The 23,147-nt window shown below is 48.5% G+C and overlaps 1 protein-coding gene and 1 long non-coding RNA gene across 2 annotated transcripts in view; one reads left to right on the top strand and one right to left on the bottom strand.

The window, feature by feature from the left end:
• LOC112549257 overlaps positions 1-564 on the top strand; it is a 2,985-nt gene extending 2,421 nt beyond the window's left edge. Inside the window, exon 3 of the long non-coding RNA XR_003092634.1 lies at positions 440-564. This is a non-coding gene — a long non-coding RNA (uncharacterized LOC112549257). The remainder of the gene's footprint in view (positions 1-439) is intronic.
• Positions 565-20,766: 20,202 nt separating this feature from the next.
• The window catches only part of ACE (angiotensin I converting enzyme), a 58,518-nt gene continuing 56,137 nt past the window's right edge, over positions 20,767-23,147 (bottom strand). The window contains 2 exon segments of the mRNA XM_014516985.2: positions 20,767-22,085; positions 22,978-23,147. The exon segment at positions 22,978-23,147 is cut by the window's right edge and continues 14 nt beyond it. Of these exon segments, the coding sequence (XP_014372471.2) occupies positions 21,901-22,085; positions 22,978-23,147 (355 nt within the window). The 3' untranslated portion in view covers positions 20,767-21,900.

Here is a 23,147-nt window from a genome sequence, read left to right as displayed (position 1 = left end):
TTTCCCTCTTACACGCACACACGCAGGCGAGGACACACCAGGCTTTTGCCCCAGTCTCTGCAGGCTAGTTTTGACGTGGGCCAGGGGTCTACCTGGTGAGAGCAAGGGCTCAGGGAAGGAGTGAGAGCTGGGAGCCCTGGCTGCTTTTATCTCCTTCACCCATGAAATCTGACCTTCCCTCGGCAGAGCAAACTTGTTCCATCGTTGAAGAGAAAGTGAAAAACTCATTATCTTCTCCAGCCTACTTTCCACACTGCCTCGGCCATGATTTACTGTGATTTATTGAGGATGTGCTGCTCTATATTACATGGATGCAGTTTAATAGCTGTGGGAGTGAGAAGAGTGCCTGAGAGAGAGAGCTCCTCTGGGCTGTTTCTCCCCAATACAATGGGTGATGATCACTGACCTTCTCTCTGCGTTGGTTTCCCCATCTTTATAGCATGAGCAACCTGCACTTGCCCTTTACATGTTCCCCGTCCTCAAGGGAAGATTTCTGGAAGAAACAGAAAATAAGAAGAGCAACATGTTGTATACCTAATAAAAGTAATCATATATCACCAGAACACCCAGTGAAGACTGATTGGGTTTATTCATCCTCAAATTTTAAGTCTATTTTTTTCTGATGATGATGAGGAGGAGGGAGGTAGCAGGTAGAGCAGAGGCAGGCAATTATTTCGGGCGGGGGGCCGCTTACTGAGTTTTGGCAAGTCATTGAGGGCTCCCAGCTAGGCAGCCAGGGGCAGATCAATATTAATTTTCTAAATTTTTTAGGGGCCCTGCAGGCTGGATAGAATGGCTTGGTGGGCCACATCTGGCCCATGGGCTGCATTTTGCTCACCCCTGAGGTAGAGGTACCAGCCAAAGATCAAGACCCTTGTGGATTAGCAGAAAGGCTGGTTTTCCTTAGGTCCTCCAAACTCCTGCATTAAGTGGACCATTAGACCTCTTTCAGTTACTTCTTAGTCACTGGAGCTAAGGTACAGCCCAGCTCTTAGAAATACATCCCAGTGTTAAAGATTTAAAAACTTCTAGCCAGGGAGAATGCATGACAGCCTTTGCTCAGTTGTCCTGGCAGCAAATTACCCTCAGAATTAAACACAGTGCTGTATTTCTAGTTTTAACTCATCTGACTTGCACTTCCAGCCTGTAGTTCTTGTCCTGCCTGTGTCTGCTGAATTAAAGAGTCCTCTGCTATCAAAATTCTGTTCCCAGGTAGACAAGGTTCTTTGGGTAAATCTGATATCTTTTATTAGAGCAACCTAAATAGTTGGAAAAATTCTTCTTAGCAAGCTTTCGGGCATAAGCACCCTTCATTTCCAGGTAGGCACTTACAGACTATGCTCAAGTTAGCCCTTAATCTTAATTTTAATGAGTTCAGTTGATTGACCTCCTGGACTCCCTCATAATGAGGTATATTTCTCAGCTCTTTCATCACCACTCTCATGGCTCTTTTGTGACTCCTTTCCAATTTGTCAGCCTCTTTCCTGAAGCATGGATATGAGAATGGGCAGTGATGTTTCATGAGTGCACACGCAGAGCTCCACACATGTAACTGAGAGTCAACCCCTGGCCCAAAGAGATAACAGTCCAAGACTCCAATATAGACACTTGAACCCAGGTTAAATACCACCCAGAGTCAGGGCATGGCTTAAGTATTAAAATCATGGGTAGATTTTGTCCAAAATCGTAAGTGTCTAGAAGTGGGACTTGTGACCTCCTGTTCCAGTCAAAGACATGGAAATATTTCAATTAGCTATAATGGCTGGAGCCTTTTGTAATTTTGTCTTTGCTTCCCTTTTCTTTTGTTCTCCTTTTTTCCTCTCTCTCTTTCTCTCCAAGATTCCTTTCTTCTTTTCAGCAGAAATTTGTCAAGGCAAAGCTCCTGTTGGTAGTCAAGTGCCTGAATATGTCTGAGGTTCTGGGTCTTTCCTTACCTTCCTTCCTTTCCGTCTGTGGTTCTGGAGAGGGGAAATCACATGTAGAAGACAAGCTTCATTTTCTTTGGGAACTAAATCCTCTGTATTATCAATGGAGGTCTAGTATCTCAACATAATCAATGAATAGAAAGCTGTGTGTGGCTGCAAACATTGATACACTAAGAACAGTGTTTAGTTTGGGTGGGGGGAGTCTGTCAGGTAACAAAGAGCATCTGAGGATTTCAAATAATGAAAGCAGGAAGTAAAATATTTGCATTTTGCAGAGTGTGATAGTCCACACTGTATATAGGTTAGGTGTTGCAACATAGCAGGCAGCTGTGATAGTTGTTGAACAAAGTAATATGGTGGAGGGGCAATTCAGCATGATTACATGTATTTAAATGGTCAAGAGCAATAGCCATTAAGTCTGAAGCTAGGGCCAGAATTTTTAAGTGTAACTTCTGATTTTGAATGGCTAGCATGTGACGACTATATAATCAGCAAACAAGACACCCTGAAAAGCATCAATCCTCACTTCAGAAATTGTTGACCTATATTGTCAGATGTAAAGCTTGGGAATTCTGACATATTGTATGTACCCAGGGGTCCTTATCCTCTGAGGAATAAGCATGTGCATGAACACAGCGGTAATGTTATGCTAGTGAAGAGGTGGTCAGTCCCTTCAAAATTCTCAAGTCATCCCTCAGCTGTGTGCTGGATTCCAGCAGTTTATAGCCCTAAATAACTTAATTTTCAGGAGCTTGTACCTTTTGATCCTGAGGATTTATCTGACGTAGCTTCTTCTGGTTTGGGCTGATGATGATCAGGCTTGTTATCAGCCCAAAGGAGAATTTATTTTTTGCTTCAGAAACTGGGAAGATAATCCACTGGTAGAGGGAAGGGGGATTTGTGCCAGAGCATGGAGAAAACAGTTTCATCTGTTTAAAAACCATGTCTCATCCTCACACTAGCTCTGTTATAATGCCATGCACCTGGCCCTTCAGGGATGATTCTTTCCATGTGTTCTGTGAGTGATGCTTTGTTTGTCAAGTATTTTTTTAAAAGGATGAATATAGAGTAGAAACCATTTCTTTCTTGGAGTGAGAAGTCAGGAGACCTGGGAAATATCCCCAGCTCTGCCACTGACCAGCAGTTTGACATTGGGCAAGGTCACTTCTCTGCTTGGTGCCACAGCTTTACCATCTGTCAGCAGAGGATAATATTTACCTGCCTTTGTGGACAGTGTTGAGATCTAAAGAGGGAAAGTGGTAAGTGATATTGTTATTCAATATGCAAATGTTTGTGTGTAGTACAATTCTTTTCCTGAGTGAAGTAAAGATGCACTTAGAAGCAGCACCTGCTTCTGCACCCGGGGCCAAACAAAGCTTCCCCTCAGAGGCTCCCTGCCCAGTATCCAGTCTGATTATGTACTCCAAGCAATGCCCATGAAAGGCCACTGTCCCACATGACTACTTGCCAGCAAGCAGGTTGAGATGCAGATGGTTATGTGAGTTTTAGGGATTATCTGTTCAAGCCAATGTGCATACGCATGTGAGGACACTAGGCCTCTGATTAATCAGGAGTCTTGTTGATTAATTGCATAATTTTTTAAATGTTGCTTTGTGGATGTGACAAGGGAGCACGGCAGACGGAAACCGGATCAACAGCTTGGCTGCATGGACATGGCATCCACTGCAGTCCCCAGAGCTTTGTCACAGACTCCATCAACAGCAAGGCTCAGTCACAGCAATGGCAGTCGCGGCTTCCCCTAACTGTAGAAGCTCAAGACAGGGCAGGGAGGATGAGGTGGAGACAATCTATCCCTTATGCCCCTTTCAATCCTTGGCCACTCTGAAGCCTGGTCCTCACAGATTTTGCACCACAAAGTAGCATTGGTTAAGGATGTGATGCTTTCTACTGCTTTTGTGCTGTAGTGTGGGGGTACTGCCACTGGTGTGAATGGGCCTTCTGTTTTTTTTTTCTTTCCTGTGTGAGAACAGCTTTAGTAGTACAAGCACACTTCCACCACTATAACCACATCTACAAGCAGGACATGGGACATCTTGAACTACACCAATCTGGTTAAAGTAAGGCAGATATTGGATAGAGACAAGCCCTACAAGGGTGTCACCAAGGTCCTCAGACATCTCTCATCAGGGCTACACTCTCCTGGGAAATGCATGCTCATCCAATGGGGATGAAACAGAAATTCCTTCCCCATTGCCAAAAACCCTAGCTATGTGGATATTGGGAATTCTAAGGGGTGATCCCTGCTCTCCCAACACAACCCACCCTGTCTAAGCAGCATCAGACTATGATTTCCAATAGTGATCAGCCAAGAGAACTCCCTCCTGTCTGGACCCCATCTCTTCAGGGTGAATGGCATGGTCAGGGTCCAGTCAGTCAGTGCTCACTACTATGACTGCTAAGGAGGGCACCAGCAGAGATGAGGGACTATTTAAGACAGAGCAATTTTCTAAAGCATTTAGGCCCCGGCTGGAAGTAATTGGGGCTTGACCATTTATTCATCTGCATTTGAACTGCTGGTTCTACTAGGGCTCAAACTCATGGCCCTTTAGGAGACAAGAGCACTATAACATGATGAAACCCCAAGGATCTCTTGAAGTCTGCTATGATTTAAGGAGAGACCTAACAAATAGTTTCACATCAGCCCACAAGCAGTCAGCTGATTGTGGTTTTCAGTCACTTGCCTATTGGATCTAGGTTTGAGATGGCATTTCATTGTTTGGACGCTGTTAAGGAAGTTGGTTTTGTTTTGTTGTTGTTGTTGTGTGTGTGTTTTTTTTTTTGTTTTTTTTTAAAGATACTTTCCTTTTCAAGGTGACCTGCCAAATAATATTCAAAAACTGAACATACACCTTTTCTAAACTGTACCATGAGGGTTGCAGAGTTTCTTTGATGCTATTTTAAAAGTGTTGTTTTGTTTTCATATATATATGAAACAAATATATATTTTTTAGTTTTTTAAAATTGAGAATTTGAGGGGTTCTTTTAAATGTAGGCTCTCCTGGTTTAGTGGACAGCCTTTGGGGAATATCACAAGTGTGAAGTTCACAAGCTCAGCTGATGCTTATCCCTTCAGAAAGACAATCTTTCTCCAGAATATGAAATAAATGACTTTTAGAATGGGTGGATTTTTTTGTCAGATTTTGAGTGGGGCGAATTGCTGAAAAATGTTTTGGTTTTTTTTACCACACAAACATTTTCACAGAAACTTTTCATCACAGAAGCAGTGGGAAAAATGGGTGGTGGTGTTTCTTTCTTCCCCTTTTCATCTACTTTTCCACTGGTAAATGTAATGGTAAATAGTAATAATAACAATATTTAGCTTTTACAGGGTTTATCATGAGCAGTTCTCAAAGAGGTTTTTCAAAAAGAGCAATATTATTATCCTCATTTCTGCAAGGGGAAGCTGAATGACTGAAGAAAAGATTGAAAGAAATGGGTTTGGTTAGTACAGAGAAAAGAAGGTTGTGAGGAGATGTGATAACAGGCTACACAAATATAAAAGGTTACTGCAAAGAAGAAAGTTATAAGCTGTTCTTTATGTCCGCTAGGTATAGGTCAAGAAGTAATGGGCTTAAATTGCAACAAGGGAGATATATAGATGGATATTGGGGGGAAAAAACTTTTGAAGTGTAGGGATATTGAACTACTGGAATAGATCACCTCAGGCGGCTGGGCAATTGCCATCATTAGAAGTTGGGCAGATATCTACCAGGAATGGTTCAGTTATAGTCAATCCTGCCCAGGGCTACTGGGAAGCCAGTGCCAGAGCTGGGAGCTGAACCTGGGTCACCTGCATCCAAACCAAATGCTCTCGTCACCAGGCAGTCTAGGAAAAGAGGCACCAAAGATGAAAAAGGGAAAAAAGCAGGAGGCAAAAAACTTAAAAAACAAAATTCCTCTGGAATTCAATTCTCAGCAAAATGAAAATTGCTGCATTTGCATGTAAAGTGGAACATTTTCAGAAAAAATAATTTGAAAATAAAAGAAATGTGGGTGTTTTCCCAGGAAATCCTGGCCATTTGTAAGACCGACTCTAACATTAATAAAAATGTTCCTCACCTCCATCGCTCAGCTTCTGCTCTTCTTGCCACTCTGATGCCTTTAGGTCTCTGGCCATCATAGGAATTCTCCTAGGTAATGAAACCTAAATTTCTAGTGTAAAGTCAAGAAGGAGAGAAGGCCTTTTCACATTAACTAGCAAGTAAAGCTGCTTTCTGGTCTCTTGCCTCTATTCTGAAGCCCCCCCACCCCAAAAAGGCACAAGCCTCATATTTTGATCTGTGGGCTGCCTTTAAATTAATCCTATATCTTCCCTGCAGTCTTTTGTATGGAGGCATTTTAGCCAATGGGCTAAACTGGCTCCCCACAGTGAACTGAAGCCAGGGTCTGACTTTACATTCACTCTGGTGTAAACCAGGAGTAGTTGCATTGGAGGAAGACTGCTGGGACAGGGGATGAAAAGTGAAGGAGAACTCAGCTGGCAGTCAGACAAGGGGACCCGGCTTGTTTTGCCTTTCCTGCCTGAGAAAGGTTTCCCCCTGAACACAGCATCTGTGAATACCCAGAGGGGTAGCCCCCTCTGCCAGGTGAGTGATGAGTGTCTTGGGACTGTTGATGGAGCATGGTGCAGGCTGTTGAGCAGTGTGATTGATACCAGGGAGACAGTGTCCTTAATGTGCAGCAGATGAACTCATCTTTCATGAGGAAGGAGGCCATTAGTCAGAGGGGAGCCTTGGCCCGCTGTTGGGAGTGAGGGAATGGTGGGGGGAGGGAATGATGTCAGACTTGTGTTGGAAATGAGAGCAAGGCACAGTAATGTCCACCTCATAGAAGGCATAGCCCCATGTGAGAGCGGTGAATGACTGCCGTGAGGAATGGCTGTGGAAGGAGACGTCATGCCTTGCTGTCAGCAAAGGGGTTGGGAACCCAAACTCCTGGGTTCTCCTCCATTTTCTAGGAGGGAAAATTATATAATAAAGCAGGGGTGCATAAGATTCTGGACTCCTGGGAGTCTGATCTAGGAAGAAAGGACATGGCTGGGAGTCAGAACTCCAGGGTTGTCTTCCATTTGCTAGGAGGGAAATACTGCTTAGTAGTTAGAGCTGGTGCAACTGAGAATCAGGACCCTAGGTTTATCTTCAGCACTTTGCCATTGTTTTTTTTTTTCTGTCTTGATCCTACAGCACTTACTCTCAGGCATAGCCATTTGTACCATCTCAGCCTCAGTTCCTGGCCAACCCTATTACTATAGAAGGTGCCCCATTTCCTTGAGTGGTTGCCTCTTGTCTCCTATGCAGCAGGTCCCTGGCCCTCTTGTGACTCCCTGCATTCTGATCCAGAACCCCTGGGCCTACTTGCACTCTAGGCCCTGTGCATCTCTGGTTAGTAACCTTGGCCCTTAGTATTGGCCATCAGTCCCTGGGCACATCTACATGTGTATAAATGTGTTTTTTGTGACGTGCATTATAATTTAACACCTCCAGTGTGAGGTACTAAAGAAATGTGCATTAGGCTGCCTTAATGTGCAGTAACCAATGTATACAGTTTTTAAGTGATGCTTAATGCACAGTAAGCTATTTTACTGCACATTAGCATAATTGCCTGGTTTTTTTTTATGTGAAGCTTTAATGCACAATAAAACAGGCTACTGCACATTAAAGCACACTCGTAGACATGCCCCCCTTTGTACATCAGGTCCTGTCTTGGAGCTCTCAATTGCTTTTCACCACATGCTTCCGCTCTGCACCCCTGGCTGTCTGGCTCTTGTCATTAGATACTGTTAGACCAGGCTTGAGGCACTAATTTCTTAGAAGAGGCGTCTCTGCCATGGATCTAGTTCCTAGCCCTCAGTAGCAGGAGTCTCATTCAGAGCTTTACCCTGCTTGGGACCTTCTCCCCAGGGTGTTTGGTGTCTGTTACCCTTTTGGTTCCCCCACTATCCACATTAGCCAGGTGTTCCCTCAGCACAATCTGGCTCATGTGGAAAGTGCCCAGGTGTTTTGACTGAACAGCTTTTTGGCAGGAGCTGGAGTGATAAACAACGTGGTTGTGGGAAAGATGGATTTTACCCTCCACGCGCTAGTGCTGTCCAGCTTGATCAGTGGATGTGGTGAGCATGTGTCTACAAACTTGTCACTTTTCAGGCAGGTATGTATTCATACATGGGAAACTGTTTCAGGGACCCCACTTTTAAAGGGACATAATTAAAGTCTTTAAGGTGATTACAGTCTGGAGGGCCATAAGTGGGGCCAGTAGGGCCCAGTGTAGGACAGCCGGAGCCAGTAGGCTGGTACAGTTAATTCCAGAGGTGGTTGGAGCCCTACACAAGAGGGACAGCATTTTAGAGGGGGTTGGAGCCCCCTGGGTAAGGGACTGTGTTTGGAAAGCTCACATTGGTCTTTGAGGGCAGTTGCCCTAATTTTGCCATCATAGCATGGCAGGCAAGATAGCAGGGTGATATCCTGAGAGGCCAGAGGAGATTAAGCAGGTTAAGTAAGACTGCTAGGGGGTACCATGGCTGGCCTCAGAGGTCTGGCTCTTCTACAGGTACTAAGTGCAAAGATACTTTGCACCTTCTGGCCCCTTTCATGCAACAATCTCAAAACACATTACAAACAGCAATGAATAGAGCTTCCTAAAATCCTTGTGCAACATCTTTGTCTTCATTTAACAGTTGGGATAGCTGAGGCACTGACTGGTGACATTAACGGTAAAAGGTCAGGCAGTGAGTCAGTGACGGCTTGGAGCAGAAGCCAGAAATCTCCCAGGCTCCTGTTCTAGCAACATTCCTGCAAAAATCTCACAAAATGCTCTGGTATGTTAAATGTGATTAGTGGGGGTGTTGTTTAATGTTGATATTGAGTTAGTGCCTGGAGGCTAGCAGTCATTGTGCATCCTGGAGAAGGGTCCTGCCAGAGGACAGTAGGGGCAGAGGTGTGCAGAGAACGTATTTGGTTGGTTGAAAAACAATGATTTGTTCTGCTGAGGCATGAGGAGTGTTGCTGTCAGGCATCACAGACTGAATTGCTTTTCAGTCTAAAGCAATTTTCTTTTTCTTTTTCCATTGTGTACAAGGACACAGAGCAGGAACTTTTAATGAAATATAAATGGGAGTTCATGGTGCTGGAGTTCAAGGTTACCTGTGCGAACAGCTTTGTTGGAAGTGACTTCAAAACCTCTTATAGAGACAAGAGCTTCTTTTTTTTTAAACTGTCTTGTGGTATGTTCGTCTGTGATGGAGTGTGCAATTGACAGCGTCAGGCGAAGGAGTGTTAAGCTGATTAATGGCTCTTGAATCCAGAGCAGACTTCAGTGTTTTCAGCACTCCCAAATGTGCTATTCTGTAGGAAGGACTGGCAGTTCTGATTCTGTGCTCAGTTGCCCCAGGGTAAATTCAATTTGTTGGCAAAGATTTTACTTGGGATTTGCATCAACTGACTAGTCATCCACACACACACACACACACACACACACACACACACACATTCATATATTACACATACATATATACACACCACCATATCTCAAATTCCCAAAGCATGCACAAACTCAGACACACAGCTATGCATGCATTAGACACAAGCATAACAAGACACACAGGCACACAGATCCACCACAGAAAACACCAGATGTTAGTCAGAAACACTGCACGTATATAGGCACATGTGTATGTATGCATGCAACACAAAGCACTCTCAATATTGTGTTGGAACTACACTCATATCAGATATAAGCGCTCAAGTACACAACCAATACAGATATCTCATATAAATACACACATAATTTATGCAAAACACACATGCATCAGATAGAAATACAAACCATGGACATACTGTACACTGATGCATGTACATCAGACACAAAGCACGCACACATAGGCACACTCTCAAACACATGCACACACATCATATACAAAACACAAAAGCACACACACATATAAATATAAACACATACATACATACATGCACACATGCACACATCACAAATAAATATACATCCTCCCAATCTAAACACAAAACCCCAAACCCCTCAAAACTCTTCTCTCACAGAGTGGGACAACTTCTTCCAAGGGTGACTGGTGCCTCCTGAGTCTGGGGGGAGACCCGCAGAAGCTGGTGGCAGCATCAATGGTGGGCATTGGCATCGGCAGTGCAGATGCAGCTGGTGAGCACCCACAGAAGCCAGCATTGGCAGTGGGGATGGAGCTGGTGAGCACCGCAGAAGCTGGCGTCAGTGGTGGGGACGGAGCTGATACCTGTAGGAATGGGGCTGGCAAGCACCTGCAGAAGCCACTGGCAGCTTTGGCAGGAGGGACAGGGCTGGCAAGCACCTGCAGAAGCTGCTGGCAGTGGGAATGAGGCTGGCAAGCACCTGCAGAAGCTGCCACTGGTGTTGGCGGCAGGGGCAGCCGCGTCAGGGGGGGGCGCGAACCCCCCCCCCCCCCCCTCCCTACCAGTCGCCTATGACTTCTTCTGTTTATTGTTCAGCCCAAGTCCCAGTACAAAATACCACACTTGTCTGTCTGAACAGTGAGGAGAACCTTGGGAGTGCTACATGTGCACAGCATTGAGACACCATGATCTAGGTCTGCTCTACACAAGAGGAATGGACAAGGGGAGGGAAAACACCAGTGCCTTGAGGCCAGCTCTGTGCTCCCTGGACCCTGGGAGGTGTGAAGGGCATGAGCTCCCCTCAGAGCTAAGAGGGCCATCCCAGTGCAAATGTCCTGATGCAGATAGGGCTTATGTGCTTCCTAGAGACATCTCTCCTCCCACAGCTTCTGTCTGGCAGTCCTGAGATTCAACTGCATGAAAGTGAATGTGAGGGCACTGGAAATTAATACCACTGGGGTCACTGCCCTGTTCCCTTCTTCCCCATGCTGTTCCTCTCCTTTCGCTGGAGGTAGGATTTTATAGTCATTGGGGCCTAAGCAGTCCTCAGCTCCACTACCCCAGACTGTCCCTGGGCTCAGCATCCAGCTTCCTGTGTTTGCTCTATGCTATAGCTGGGAACTGGTCTTACAACCAGAAAAATTGCTGATGAGAAGCAATGTGAAAGACTCCTTAGGGATGCAGTAAATAGGGAATCCCTGGAGGAGTCCTGGTCTGAGAAACTAATGCCCCATCACTTCTTGAAGGCTGGGGGCTGGCTACCCATTGTGAGAGAGCCAGCTCAGCAAGAGCTATAATGGGAGGCCTCTGTTGGTGCAGCTGCTATGTGTCTTTGAGAGGTCACCCCTCAGCTGTCACCACAACTTTGCTGTTGAGCTTTTCCCAAAAGCAGGGCTTGGCTGAGACAGCCCTCCCAGATGGGCAGGCTAGACAATGTCTGACAGCTGCAGACAGCTCTGTGCTTGGTACAAGGGAGTCAGGGTGTCTCATTTAGCATTGCCATCCTGCCAGCATGTCTCCTGTTCCTCTGTGGCTAAGCTAGTGCATACTGGCCTTAAAATCATAGAATCCTAGAAAATGAGGGTTGGAACGGACCTCAGGAGATCATTTAGTCCAACCCCCTGCTCAAAGCAGGACCAGCCCCAACTAGATCATCCCAGGCAAAGCTTTGTCTAGCCAGGTCTTAAACCTCCAAGGATGGAGATTCCACAACCTCCCTGGGTAACCTGTTCCAGTGCTTTACTAACTCCTAATGAGAAAATTCTTCCTAATATCTAACCTAAACTTCCCTTGCTATAACTTGAGACCCTTGATCCTCGTTCTGTCATTTGCCACCGCTGAGAACAGTGTAGGTCATCCTTTTTTGAACTCCCCTTCAGGTAGTTGAAGGCTGCTATGAAATCCCCTCTCCATCTTCTCTTTTCTAGACTAAATAAGTCTAGTTCCCTCAGCCTGTCCTCATATGTCAGGTGCCCCAGCCCCCACACCATTTCTGTTGCCCCCCCACTGGACTATCTCCAATTTGTCCACATCCTTTTTGTAGTGGGGGCCCAAAACTGAACACAGTACTCCAGAAGTGGCCTCACTGGTGCTGAGTAAAAGGGAATAATCAATTCCCTGGACCTACTGGCAATACGCCTACCAATGCAGCCCAGTATGCCATTAGCCTGCTTGGCAACAAGGGCACACTGCTGGTTCATATTCAGCTTATTGTCCACTGTAACCCCCAGGTCCTTTTCTGCAGAGCTGTTGCCCAGCCAGTCAGCCCACAGCCTGTACCGGTGCATGGGATTGTTCTGTCTTAAGTGCAAGACTTCGCACTTATCTTTCTTGAACCTCATGATATTTCTTTTGGCCCAATCCTCCAATTTGTCTAGGTCACTCTGAATCCTATCTCTGCCCTCCAGCATATCTATTACTTCCCCCAGCTTGGTGTCATCTGCAAACTTGCTGAGGGTACACTCTGTGCCATCTTCCAGGTCATTGATGAAGACATTGAACAAAACCAGCCCCAGGACTGACCCCTGGGGCACTCCACTTGATCCTGGCTGCCAACTAGACATTGAGCCATTGATTATTACCCTCTGGGCCTTATGCTTCAGCCAGTTTTCTGTCCACCTTACAGTCCATTCATCCAACGTGTACTTCCTTAGCTTGCCTGTGAGAACATTGTGGGAGACTGTATCAAAAGCCTTGCTAAAATCAAGATATACTACATCCACTGGCTTCCCTGCATCCACAGAGCCAGTTATCTCATCATAAAAGGCAATTGGGTTGGTCAGGCATGAGTTGTCCTTGGTGAATCCATGCCGACTGTCCTAATCACCTTCTTCTCCTCCAAGTACTTGGATATAGATTGCTTGAGGATCTGCCCCATGATTTTTCCAGGGACTGGGGTGAGGCTGACTGGTCTGTAGTTCCTTGGATCCTCCTTTTTCCATTTCTTAAATATAAGCACTACGTTTGCCCTTTTTCAGTCATCTGGGACCTCTCTTGATAGCCATGAGTTTTCAATGATGGCCAGTGGCTCCACTATCACATCAGCTAACTCCCTCAGCGACCTTGGGTGCATTCCATCCAGCCCCATGGACTTGTACATGTTCAGCTTTTTTAAATAGTCCCTGACCTTTTCTTTTGCCGCTGTTGGATGCTCACCTTTCCCCAAACTGTGCTGCCCGGTGCAGTAGTCTGGCAGCTGACCTTGCCTGTGAAGACTGAGGTGAAATAGGCTCTGAGTCCTTCAGCCTTTTCTGCATCCTCTGTCACAAGGTTGCCTCCCCCATTCAGTAAGGGACCCACACTTTCCCTGATCTTCCTTTTGCTACTGACATACTTGTAGAAACCCTTCTTGTTACCCTTCACATCCCTTGCTGGCTGCAACTCCAGTTGTGCTTTGGCCTTTCCAACTTCATCCCTGCAAGCCTGAGCAATGCTCTTATATTCTTCTCTAGTATTTGTCCAAGTTTCCACTTATAAGATTCGTTTTTGTGATTTGGTTTACTGAAGAATTCCCTGCTAAGCCAAGCTGGTCTCCTGCCCATGAGTTCCCTGAGTGAGCTGAAGTCTGCTTTTCTGAAGTCCAGGGTCTTTACTCTGCTGCTCTCCATCCTTCCTTTACTCAGGATCCTGAACTACACTGTCTCATAGTCACTGCTGTCCAGGTTGCCATCCACTACTACATTCCCCACCAATTATTTCCTGTTTGTGAGCAGCAGATCAAAAAGAGCACAGCCCCTAGTTGGCTACTCCAACACTTGCACCAGAACGTTGTCCCCAACATTCTCCACAAATTTCCTGGATTGCCTGTGCACTGCTGTGTTGCCTTCCTAGCAGATGTCAGGGTGATTGAAGTCCCACATGAGAATCAGGGAGTGTGATGAGGAAACTTCTGCTAGCTGTTTGAAGAAAGCCTCATCCACCATATCCTCTTGGTTTGGTAGTCTATAGCAGACTCCCACCATGACATCACCCTTGTTGCTCTCTCCTCTGACTCAGGCCTGTCAAAAGTCTCTGGGTTAATCTCCAGTTTCATACTGGAACTCTGAGCAACAATACAGCTCTTTTACATAAAGTGCAACTCCTCCTCCCCTTCTCCCCCACCTGTCCTTCCTGAACAGTTTGTACCCATCCTTGACAGTGCTCCAGTCATGAGAGCTATCCCAACAAGGCTCTGTTATTCCAGTCATGTCATAGTTCCTTGACTGTGTGAGGACTTCCAGTTCTTCCTGTTTGGTTTCCAGGCTCTGTGCATTCATGTACAGGCACCTGAGGTATCTAGTTGATTGCCTTGATTTCTCAGGAAGTGTGAGAGCACCTCCCCTATTGCCTCCTCCCGGGCCTTTTCCCTTGACTGAAAGGATCAACAAAAACACAACCTAAGCCTCAGACCCCCTCACCCTTGCAGCCCGGTAGTCACTTTTGATATGCTCTACCCTAGCAGTATCATTGGTACCCACATGGAGGAACAGTATGAGGCATACTGTTAGAGGGCGGGATGAGTCTTGGTAGTCCCTCTGTGACATCTCGGATGCAGGCTCTAGGCAAGCAGCAGACTTCCTGATACACCAAGTCAGGTTGGCAGATGGCTCCCTCCGCTCCCTGCAGAAGGGAGTCTCCGATCACCACCACCTGTCGCTTCTTCTTGGTGGCAGTCGTCTCAATCCTGCCCACCTTGGTGAGGCCTGGCCTGTCTTCCTCCACCAATAGAACGTGCTCCTCCCTCTTTGCTGCTAGGGCTGCATAGCTGTTCTTCAGATGAATGATAGCAGGTGGAGGTGAAGAGCTCTGCTTGCTATCAGAAGTCACAAGTGTCCAGCTTCCACCCTCTTGGGCATCCATGTCCTCTCTCTTCTCAAGCGCTGCCTCTGGCAGTTCTTTATCCAGAGTCCTGGAGGTCTCTTCCAGTATCGAATCAATAAACTCATGACAGAGGTTGCTTCAGAGCCTTGCCACCTCCTCCTGTAGTTCTCTTTCCTGTTCCCTGAGAGACATCACCAGGAGACACCGCTCACACCGCAGGCACTCCCCGACCTGGCCATCACTGAAAGGAACCTGCAAACCACAATTCCCACAGTGCCAAACCTGGACCTGGGTGGAAGCCTTGACAGTGAGTGGTTCTGCCTGGACAGAAACCTCACAGGTGCAAGCAGAGGCAATGGCAATGGCTCTGGCATTGCAGTGGCCTCCAGCCATTTCCCTGTGCCTCTTAATCTGCTTTCTCTCTTACTGCTCTTCTTCCAAGCATACCTTATCTAGAAAACTCACCTGAAAGCTGGCCTGTTAATTGCTCACTGGCCCCAAAGGGTTCCTTTTTTTCCCCTGCTTCCTTGCACCAAGCAGAAAGGCACACCCCTCAAAAGGTGGGGCTTGCAAACTGGCCTAGGAACTAGGCCTTCATGCCAGCCCTTTAGGACCCTGAATACCTGAACACTGTGGACAAAGGCAGGGCAGGAAACTGGGAGGGAAAAGTGGAGATATCTAATGACTACACAGTTACACCTATGGCTCCTGTGCCCTGTCTGAAAGAGCAGGGATGCCAACGTCCCCACTTCCATCTGCACATTATGAGTTTCCAATCCCAGGTGCTCCCAATGGTGTGTCCTTTTGCAGGGAAGCTAAGGGTAAGTCCCACAACTTAACACATACATCTGGCCCCATCTCTAGGGCCTGACTCTCCTTCTCTTTTCTCTTGAGCGCAGCCATCCAGTACTATGCTCTGGAGAAGCTCCTGTACCTGGCCCTGGGGCATAAAGGGACTGAAAAGGCCCCAGTGAATGCCCCTAGTCCAAGGCTCAGTCCTCACTCCCACATCCAGCCTCTGGCCATGTGGAAGTGGGCACACCTGAACTTGGCTGCAGCATTTGGCTTCCAGCTGTTCTGAGTTGTGAAGCAGCCCCTGATTTAGCAAAACCAACTCCCTATTTCTGCTGAGAGCAGCTGTGAAGCATTTGCCCCCCCCCTTGGGTGCCTCTCCCCCCTGGTGTGACTCATCCTGAAGAGCTGCTGTTTCTGGCCATGCCAGCAGCATTTTTCCATGAGCTCCTTGTCCCTGTGGGGTGATAGAATGTGAGGAATGCAGGCTGCACATCCCCGCCTCCTATCCCTGCACCCCCCGCCCCAGCTCTGCTTTGGCAAAGGGGCCGGGGCTCTCAATGCAGCCCAAGAATAGAACATCCTTGGCCTGGGAAAAAAAGCAGGCTGGGCTGTCGCTAACCTGCTGGCTTAGGGGTAGCTGCTCCAAGGTTGAGGGAAGGAATTATGCAGTACCAATGCCTGGGACTGGCAGCTGCATCACACTGGTGCAGGGCCCAGGGGCTTTGGCACAGGGTGCAGGGCTTTGGGGTGGAGGATAAATCTTCATCCCCTCCTGCACCACCAGAAAGGTGCAGAGGCCAAAGCAGTTGGGCTTTGCCTGGGAGGGCTCATCACACCTTACTGAGGTGGAATGGGGCAAACACTTCCCCCTTCACATGGAGCCAGGGCCAGAGGTGCCTGAGATACTGTCCTGCAGCCTGTGCCACCTCCCCAGGACGTGTCCTTGGCATTGCCCTGCTGCCAACCAACCCTGTGGAAACAGGCTGGCACGGTGGCATCCTGGCAGCTCTTTCAAGGTTTCCTTGCACATGGAGCCCTTCCAAAGCCAGAGCAGTATCCTTGGACTCTGGGTGTCACTCAGTGCTCCCTGATCTTGAGAGGCAACATTGGGTACATTGTGGCACTCAGTCTTTCTGACCTTTTCATTCTTGAACTCTACCTGCAAATACCAGTTTCTCCCCCAGAGGGATAAGACCTCAGCAGATACAGGGAAAGGGAGAATGGCACCCTCTGCTGCCCAGAAGAGGTGAGACAGACCCAGAAGTCCATCATGGGCATGTCTCAGCCTTGCCCCAGACACTGCATTTTCATTGATCTCCGGGCTGTGCTATAAGCAAACTCTGCCTTCACGCTGCTACAGCCTTCCTTTTCAAAGCCCTCTCACAAGCTTAGCACTCTGCAGAGTCTCAAGGACAGTCAGCTCAGGTGGCAGCTGCTAACAGAGCTGGATTCAGAGCTGGCCTGTACAGATCAAGGCTGCCTCCTCCCTTCTGTCTGGGCACCTGGGCTGGTGCCCCTAACAGCTGTGGATTTCATGGGGGAATCTTGCTGGTGGCCACAGTAGTGTAATTGGGGCAGGGTGACCAGCGCAATCTCTCCCCTGTCCGCTCCTGACCCATGATTTGCCATCTCATTCCCCCAGGCTGAGGTGATGCAGAGACAGGCACCCTGAGCTCTGCTGGTCTGGTAACAGACATGAATAGGAAAGTTCCTCTGTGCTTGGGTAGAGAGAGGGGCTCTACACTCCATTGGTCAGAGATGGCTTTAACAATATTCCTCCTCCATCTCCCTTCCCCCAGAGCCTGGCTGGAACTTCCATGAAAAATGTGGCTATGAGCAGCCTGTGTGATCCAGACCACATTTGTATCCTGCCTGCCTGCTGCAGAGCTGTCACAAGGAGTTGCAATGCCTGCGCTTTTGCATGGTCTGCACTATCACATGACTTGGTGAACAACTCTCGCGTGTCACAGCCTGTCATGGGGCTGCACTTCAGGCACTTCCTCTGTCCTGGAAGAATGCACTGCGATGCTGCTTTGTGATACACCCTAAGGGCACCACTTTGCTGCAACCATCATTTGTGCATTAAAACGGCCATATGGTGGCAGTCGGGCTACTCGGCTCTTCCTGGAGCTGTTAATCAACAGATTCCTGAAAATAATTGTTTGCTTAATCCTCAGGGTTTCCAGGCATTTCAGAGTCCCAGCCGTCAGGATTAAGAGCTGACTAACCAGGCCTTGAGGAGTGTGGCATGTCCAGTGCAGAGGGTGGCGTGGGCCTCTTCATGGGGTAACGCAGGATAATGCCTGAGATTGCGTGAGCTACCCAAGATGCCAATAATGCCACATCTGCTGAGAAGGGGAAACTGTAAAGGCTCCAGTAATGGGAAGCAAACAATTATGGTACTAAAGGTCTGAGCCTTCCCTTTAAACTGGTGACCATCTGATGGGGAAATGGAGACTGCCCTGTGCTGTGCTCTGAGGCAGCGGAGGGTGATTCTTTGCACTGTGAAAACAGTTGGTCTCCTATGACTGGCAGCCCCATGCATGCAAACAGTGTTCCCTGTGCTTGGCAGAGAGGAAAGGAAAAGGATTCTTGGCTCAACCACAGCCTGACCATTTCCCTGTCTGAGCAGTGCTTAGAGATCCCCAGAGGGAAGATGCATTGGAAGGGTGTGAGGTTGTTATTCCATTTCCTGGTCCCAGCCTCCCTCTGCTCTCGATCCCCTAACACTGGGGGCTGTTGAAGATCTTGGCTCTTTAAGGCTGCAATAATCCCTGGCCTGGGATTAGTTTTGCACCTAATCACTGCAGAACAAATACCAGTCTTATTTACAGAAACAGAAGAAAGGCAGGGAGAAAAGCCCCAGCTTGGCTGATCCAAAGATAATCAGTGGTTGGAGGAAGGAAAGATCAGGGGGCCTGGAACTGATTGCTGACTCCAAAGCCCATCCCAAGCTTACATAAACATATGGCATATGGGTTGCTGTAAACCTGAAGCAGAGCACAGGGTACCAATCCACTGACCTGGCCACCAAACCCTGCCAGCCCCACCTCATACCGCCACCCTGCCCTGGAATTTCTTGGTGGCTTCATTAGACCAGCAGGGTCCTAAGGCTGGAAGGGCCCACGAGGTTCAGTGGACACTCCCCAGCACAGATGTGGGATGTGCCCATGCCCATCAGACATTCACCATTGGCATGTGGCCCAGAACGCTGGCAGAGCAGCACTCTTCAGGACATGCTGCTTTGCCACAACCAGCACTTCAGCTTCACTAACATTTTCACCTGGGAGCGTTAGAATAAGCCAAGACAACCTTCTCATTCCCTTAACAGCCAAGCCTCCTGTTTCACTGCAGTGAAGACCTCACCCTTTGACCTCCTCCCTTGGGTTCGGTCCCCTTCTGCTTTCCAGCATTGGCCATGCGCTGTCCATTATGTTTTGTCCATCTAGGATGTCAAATGGTCCATATTAGGGTTGTTTAATATGGCTGGAGAGGAACTGACAGTTCACTGGCACAGTGGCACTGAACTGAAGATTTTTGGACTTCCCATTTCCTGGGAAACACTGTCTTTTCATTCTGATTCAGAACCCAAGGAAATTCCTGCAGGACAGAAAGTCTGTTCAGTCGGCTCAGGCCCAGCTGCAGCTGAATATGGTGGAGCAGGGAGCACTGCACTTCTGCCTTGCAGTGTCTCAGAGATGATGATGGACATGCCTTCTCCTTGAGAGCCCAGCTACCTTTCACACCTACTGGATTGGCCTGGGCCCTTAGAGGGAAGGAGCAACAGGCCCCACATGCTCTTGCCCTGCCCTTAATGGGATTGTTGATATTAGTTCCTGCTTGAGGGTGGGTGAAACACCCTCCGCACCTGCTTTGCACTCATGTAAATGGCATCACGAGGGTGCAGTGAACAGGATTGCAAAGACTCCTTCACACTTGTGCAGAGGGCATGCAGAGTGCTGGCCAATTGTAATCCCTGGCATAGGGATGTGGGGGCCACTCCCAAGTGCAGTGTACAGCTGGCAGGGGGCAGCCCCCCCATCTCTCCCATGTTTTGTGAAGCACCATGTCACTTCACAATGACTTACCATGGATGACTCCAGGCTAAGTTTTCCTGCTTCAAGCCATCTAGGTCTTTTTCAAATTAGGGGGTGGAGGGCGCATGGTGTTAACTTATGGAATGTTTTAGGTACTGGTGATGGAGGGGTCTGACAGGGGAAGGGCCACTCTATACACACCCTACTTCTTGCACATTTCCTCTAAAGCAGCCACTGCTTGCAGCCACTGGGGATGGGCTGCTGGGCTGGCTGGGCTCAGTATAACTCTTTTGGCCTTAAGGACAGACAGTGGAACAGAGTTCCTGCCACAAGTGGGGTTGTGCCCACTACTCCAGCATTTCAGCGTGAAGAATGAAAGGAGAGCGTATTCATGGAAGGAGCTGTTTGCAAGACCACACCCTTTCACACCGGCTGGCAGGCAAGGTACCCTGAGCCAGCACAACCAACCCATGCTGAAGACCCAGAAGGAAATTCTGGGATGGAAGTGAGAAAGAACAAAACCCCAGTTCAGCACAGCACATGAGCATATGCTTTTGCCAGGGACATGTATGGGTGCAAGTGACAAGGGCTTGAGCGTAAGAGGTCCCAGTCCAGGGAATCAGGAACAGGCAAGGTCAGGGAAGCAAGGGTCTAGACTAGAACTGCAAGTCAGGGGATTAGCAGCAAGTGAGTCATGAGGCCGAATTCTGTAAGGGACTGGGACATAGGCGGTCCCCCTGGGTAAAACCATAGGCAAAGAAGCGGGTGTCAGGAATGGGGGCAGGGATCCAGGCCTGCATCACTAGCCAGGGGATCTGGAGAAGGCTGTTACAACTATATGGGATCAGGATGGATGTGATCACCTAGCTAAGCCACAAGTCAGGAGCTTGAAGGACATGGAACACGAACCAGAGCGGGGTGAAGAAGCTGGCTAGGCATCCTGGGAGCACTGGAGTGCAGTCTGGGTCCAGGAACAGGCAGGCAGGCACCCAGATGAAGTCAGGAAACAGGACCCAGGGCACAAGAAACAAGGAACCAACCAAGGAAATCAGAAACAGGAAGTCAGCAGCCCCAGGCTAGACAAAAAGGTACCTGTTCTGTTGAGCAACCTGCTAGGCACTGAAAGGGTGGCTGCTCAAAGTAGGCTGGGTGACACACCCAGCAGGCAGCTGGGGCCAAGTGGGGGTAAATCAGGGTTCTGGCAAGCAGGCCAAGTCAGGTAACTAAGGCCAGCTTGTGGCACTTTGGCTAGCCTGCTGCCCTGGCCCTGACAGCTTTACTTGAGGCATGCGAGTAATCAATCTATTGACTTTAGAGTTAAAGTTAGACACAGACTTCAATGCATTGTTGAAGTGGGGAAGTCTACTCTGTGGGTGGGGGCCATGAATAGAAGGGATGAGAGGGAAGGCTTGAGATGGGAGGTCCCAGATGACAGTTGTCGGTACGGCACACAGGTGTGGCGAGCTGGACACTTGGCTTTATTGCATTATGTGCAGCTTTTTGTAATCACCTCTGTGGCCACTAGGCACCCCAGTTTGCTCCCATGCTTCCCTCCAGCAATAACAACCACAGGGCCCTGGGAGAAAACATGACACTTTTTATTTTCTTCCATACAAGCAAACAGTCAGCAGTGGGTGTGCTGGGACGAGAAAAACTGTCAGGAAGCAAACGGCTCCCTTTGCACTGAACACACCCCACTGCCTCTGGGTCCCCACCATCAGAGCTGCAGAGGTGGTGCCTGGGATCCTGCCTGAGCCCCCTCCCCGGCCCAAACACCTTTAAGATTATTAGGGAATTCACTGATGCAACATTGATTAGGACTGGCCAATCAACTGGAGGTTGAGCTGAAGCCCCACGACCCTGCTTGTCATCTCAAGTAAATTTTCTTCCTGGACTCCAGACATTTATGAATAAATAATTACCTTTCACTTGGCTCTTGCATAGTCAAAGAGTTTTGACCTGATTGGAAGAAAGAGTCCTATGCACCTGTTGGCACTCTTGCCTCAGCTGCCCATAAGGCAAGTGAACATGCTCCCCCTGAACCAGGCCCATGTGTGGGCACATGTGCGCGCGCACACACACACACACACACACACACACACACACACACACTTTGTATAATGCAGAACTCTCTCTCTCTTTCTCGCAAGCACACACACATACATGCACACACTCATATATGTAAGGCTCATGTAAGTGCATAGGCCATACACACACACACAGTAGGCTCACACAGGTACCCATATGAACTTTGCATGCACACACCAGGCCCTTGTGTGCGCGCACACACACACACAGGCTGCAGGCTAATGTGTACACACTGCACACACATACCCTTTGCACACATACATACATTAGGCCTGTACTCACGCATGTGTACAGACACACATGCACCTGGCACACACAGCAGTGAAATGGGAAGGTGAATCACTATTATTTCAGTTCCATTTCTGAGCCAGATTTGTAGGCCCGCCGCCTTGCAGAGTAGCATTTGACTCCAAGGACAATGGTGGACAGAAGCAGGACCAGTCCCAGGACAAGCAGGACCCACTGGCCAGCAGTGGCTTGATTGCGATCCAGAGACATCCCCAGAAAATTGACTGTAGACTCTGTTCGAGCTAAGGGAGGAGCAAGAAGGAAATGGGCTTTTGAAGTCATTTGACTGGTGGGTATATCCATGTGCGGTGGTCAGAGCTGGCTAGGGCAAATGGTGTTGGCAGTCACACACAGGGTGTGCTTGACTGGGGGATGGAGCAGATACGTGCCCCAGGACAGGACAGACAGGTGGGTCCCTCACATAGCTTGGGCACCTGAGCAATGAATGTTTTAAAACAAGCCTCTGGAGGATTGGGAAATATGTAGCTAAGGGGTTTGCCAGAAACATGTCTTCCTGTACAGGAGAAGCCTTTGCAACATATTATCCCCTCCAGAGCCAAGTGAGGTAGCCTGCAGTGCTAGGAGCTGGTAATGTGAGTATGCTCCTGGCCACCCATGTCCACAGGTGCAGGCACTTCTGCTCTGGCCTGTTGCTGGCCTGATGGGGATGCATGGATTCCCCTTCCCACCCTCTCCAAACCCTGGGGAAGGATTGAGACAGAAGTGGGGGTGGGGTTAGTGGACGGAGAGAAGAGTCAGCTGTACTGGCCCAGGATGCCCCTTGCAGAAACCCTACCCCTATACCCTGCCCTTGTCTAAGGAGGTGATGCCACTTCCAGGGGCTCCAGGGCTTCATTCCCACCCGCCTTTGAACTGGATGACTCTTGGGGCATCAGCTCTGGCTATGGGTGGGTGTTGTAAAGACAGCTTAGGAGAAAACAGTGCACACAAAGAGTGGCAGTACCAGCTTCTCCCTCACTCCCTGCTCCCCAAGGAGGGAGACAGAACAGTGGTAGCCCATTCAGTTTGAGGCAGTGGATCTGCCCACAGGACTGAGCCCCCCAGACCTGACCCCCACTTCCCATGTGTCCAGTAGGAGAGAGGCGCTCAGCCCTCTCGCTGGGGTGGGAGTACCTGCATATGGCGTCCAGTCGTAATCAGACCAGCCCAGAATGTCCCCATTCTTCTTGTTCACATCCACCAGCCAGGTCATCAGTGGCTCAAAATACATCATCAGGGCATCTGCAGACATGTTGGGCTGCCCGGTGATAAGCTGCATGGCCTCTGGCCAGGGTTTGCTAAAG

The sequence above is a fragment of the Alligator sinensis genome, unplaced genomic scaffold (assembly GCF_000455745.1).
Source record: "Alligator sinensis unplaced genomic scaffold, ASM45574v1 scaffold444_1, whole genome shotgun sequence".
NCBI classification, from domain to species: Eukaryota; Metazoa; Chordata; order Crocodylia; family Alligatoridae; genus Alligator; species Alligator sinensis.
Note: the sequence above shows the minus strand (reverse complement) of the source record. Positions and strands in the feature narration are given on the sequence as shown.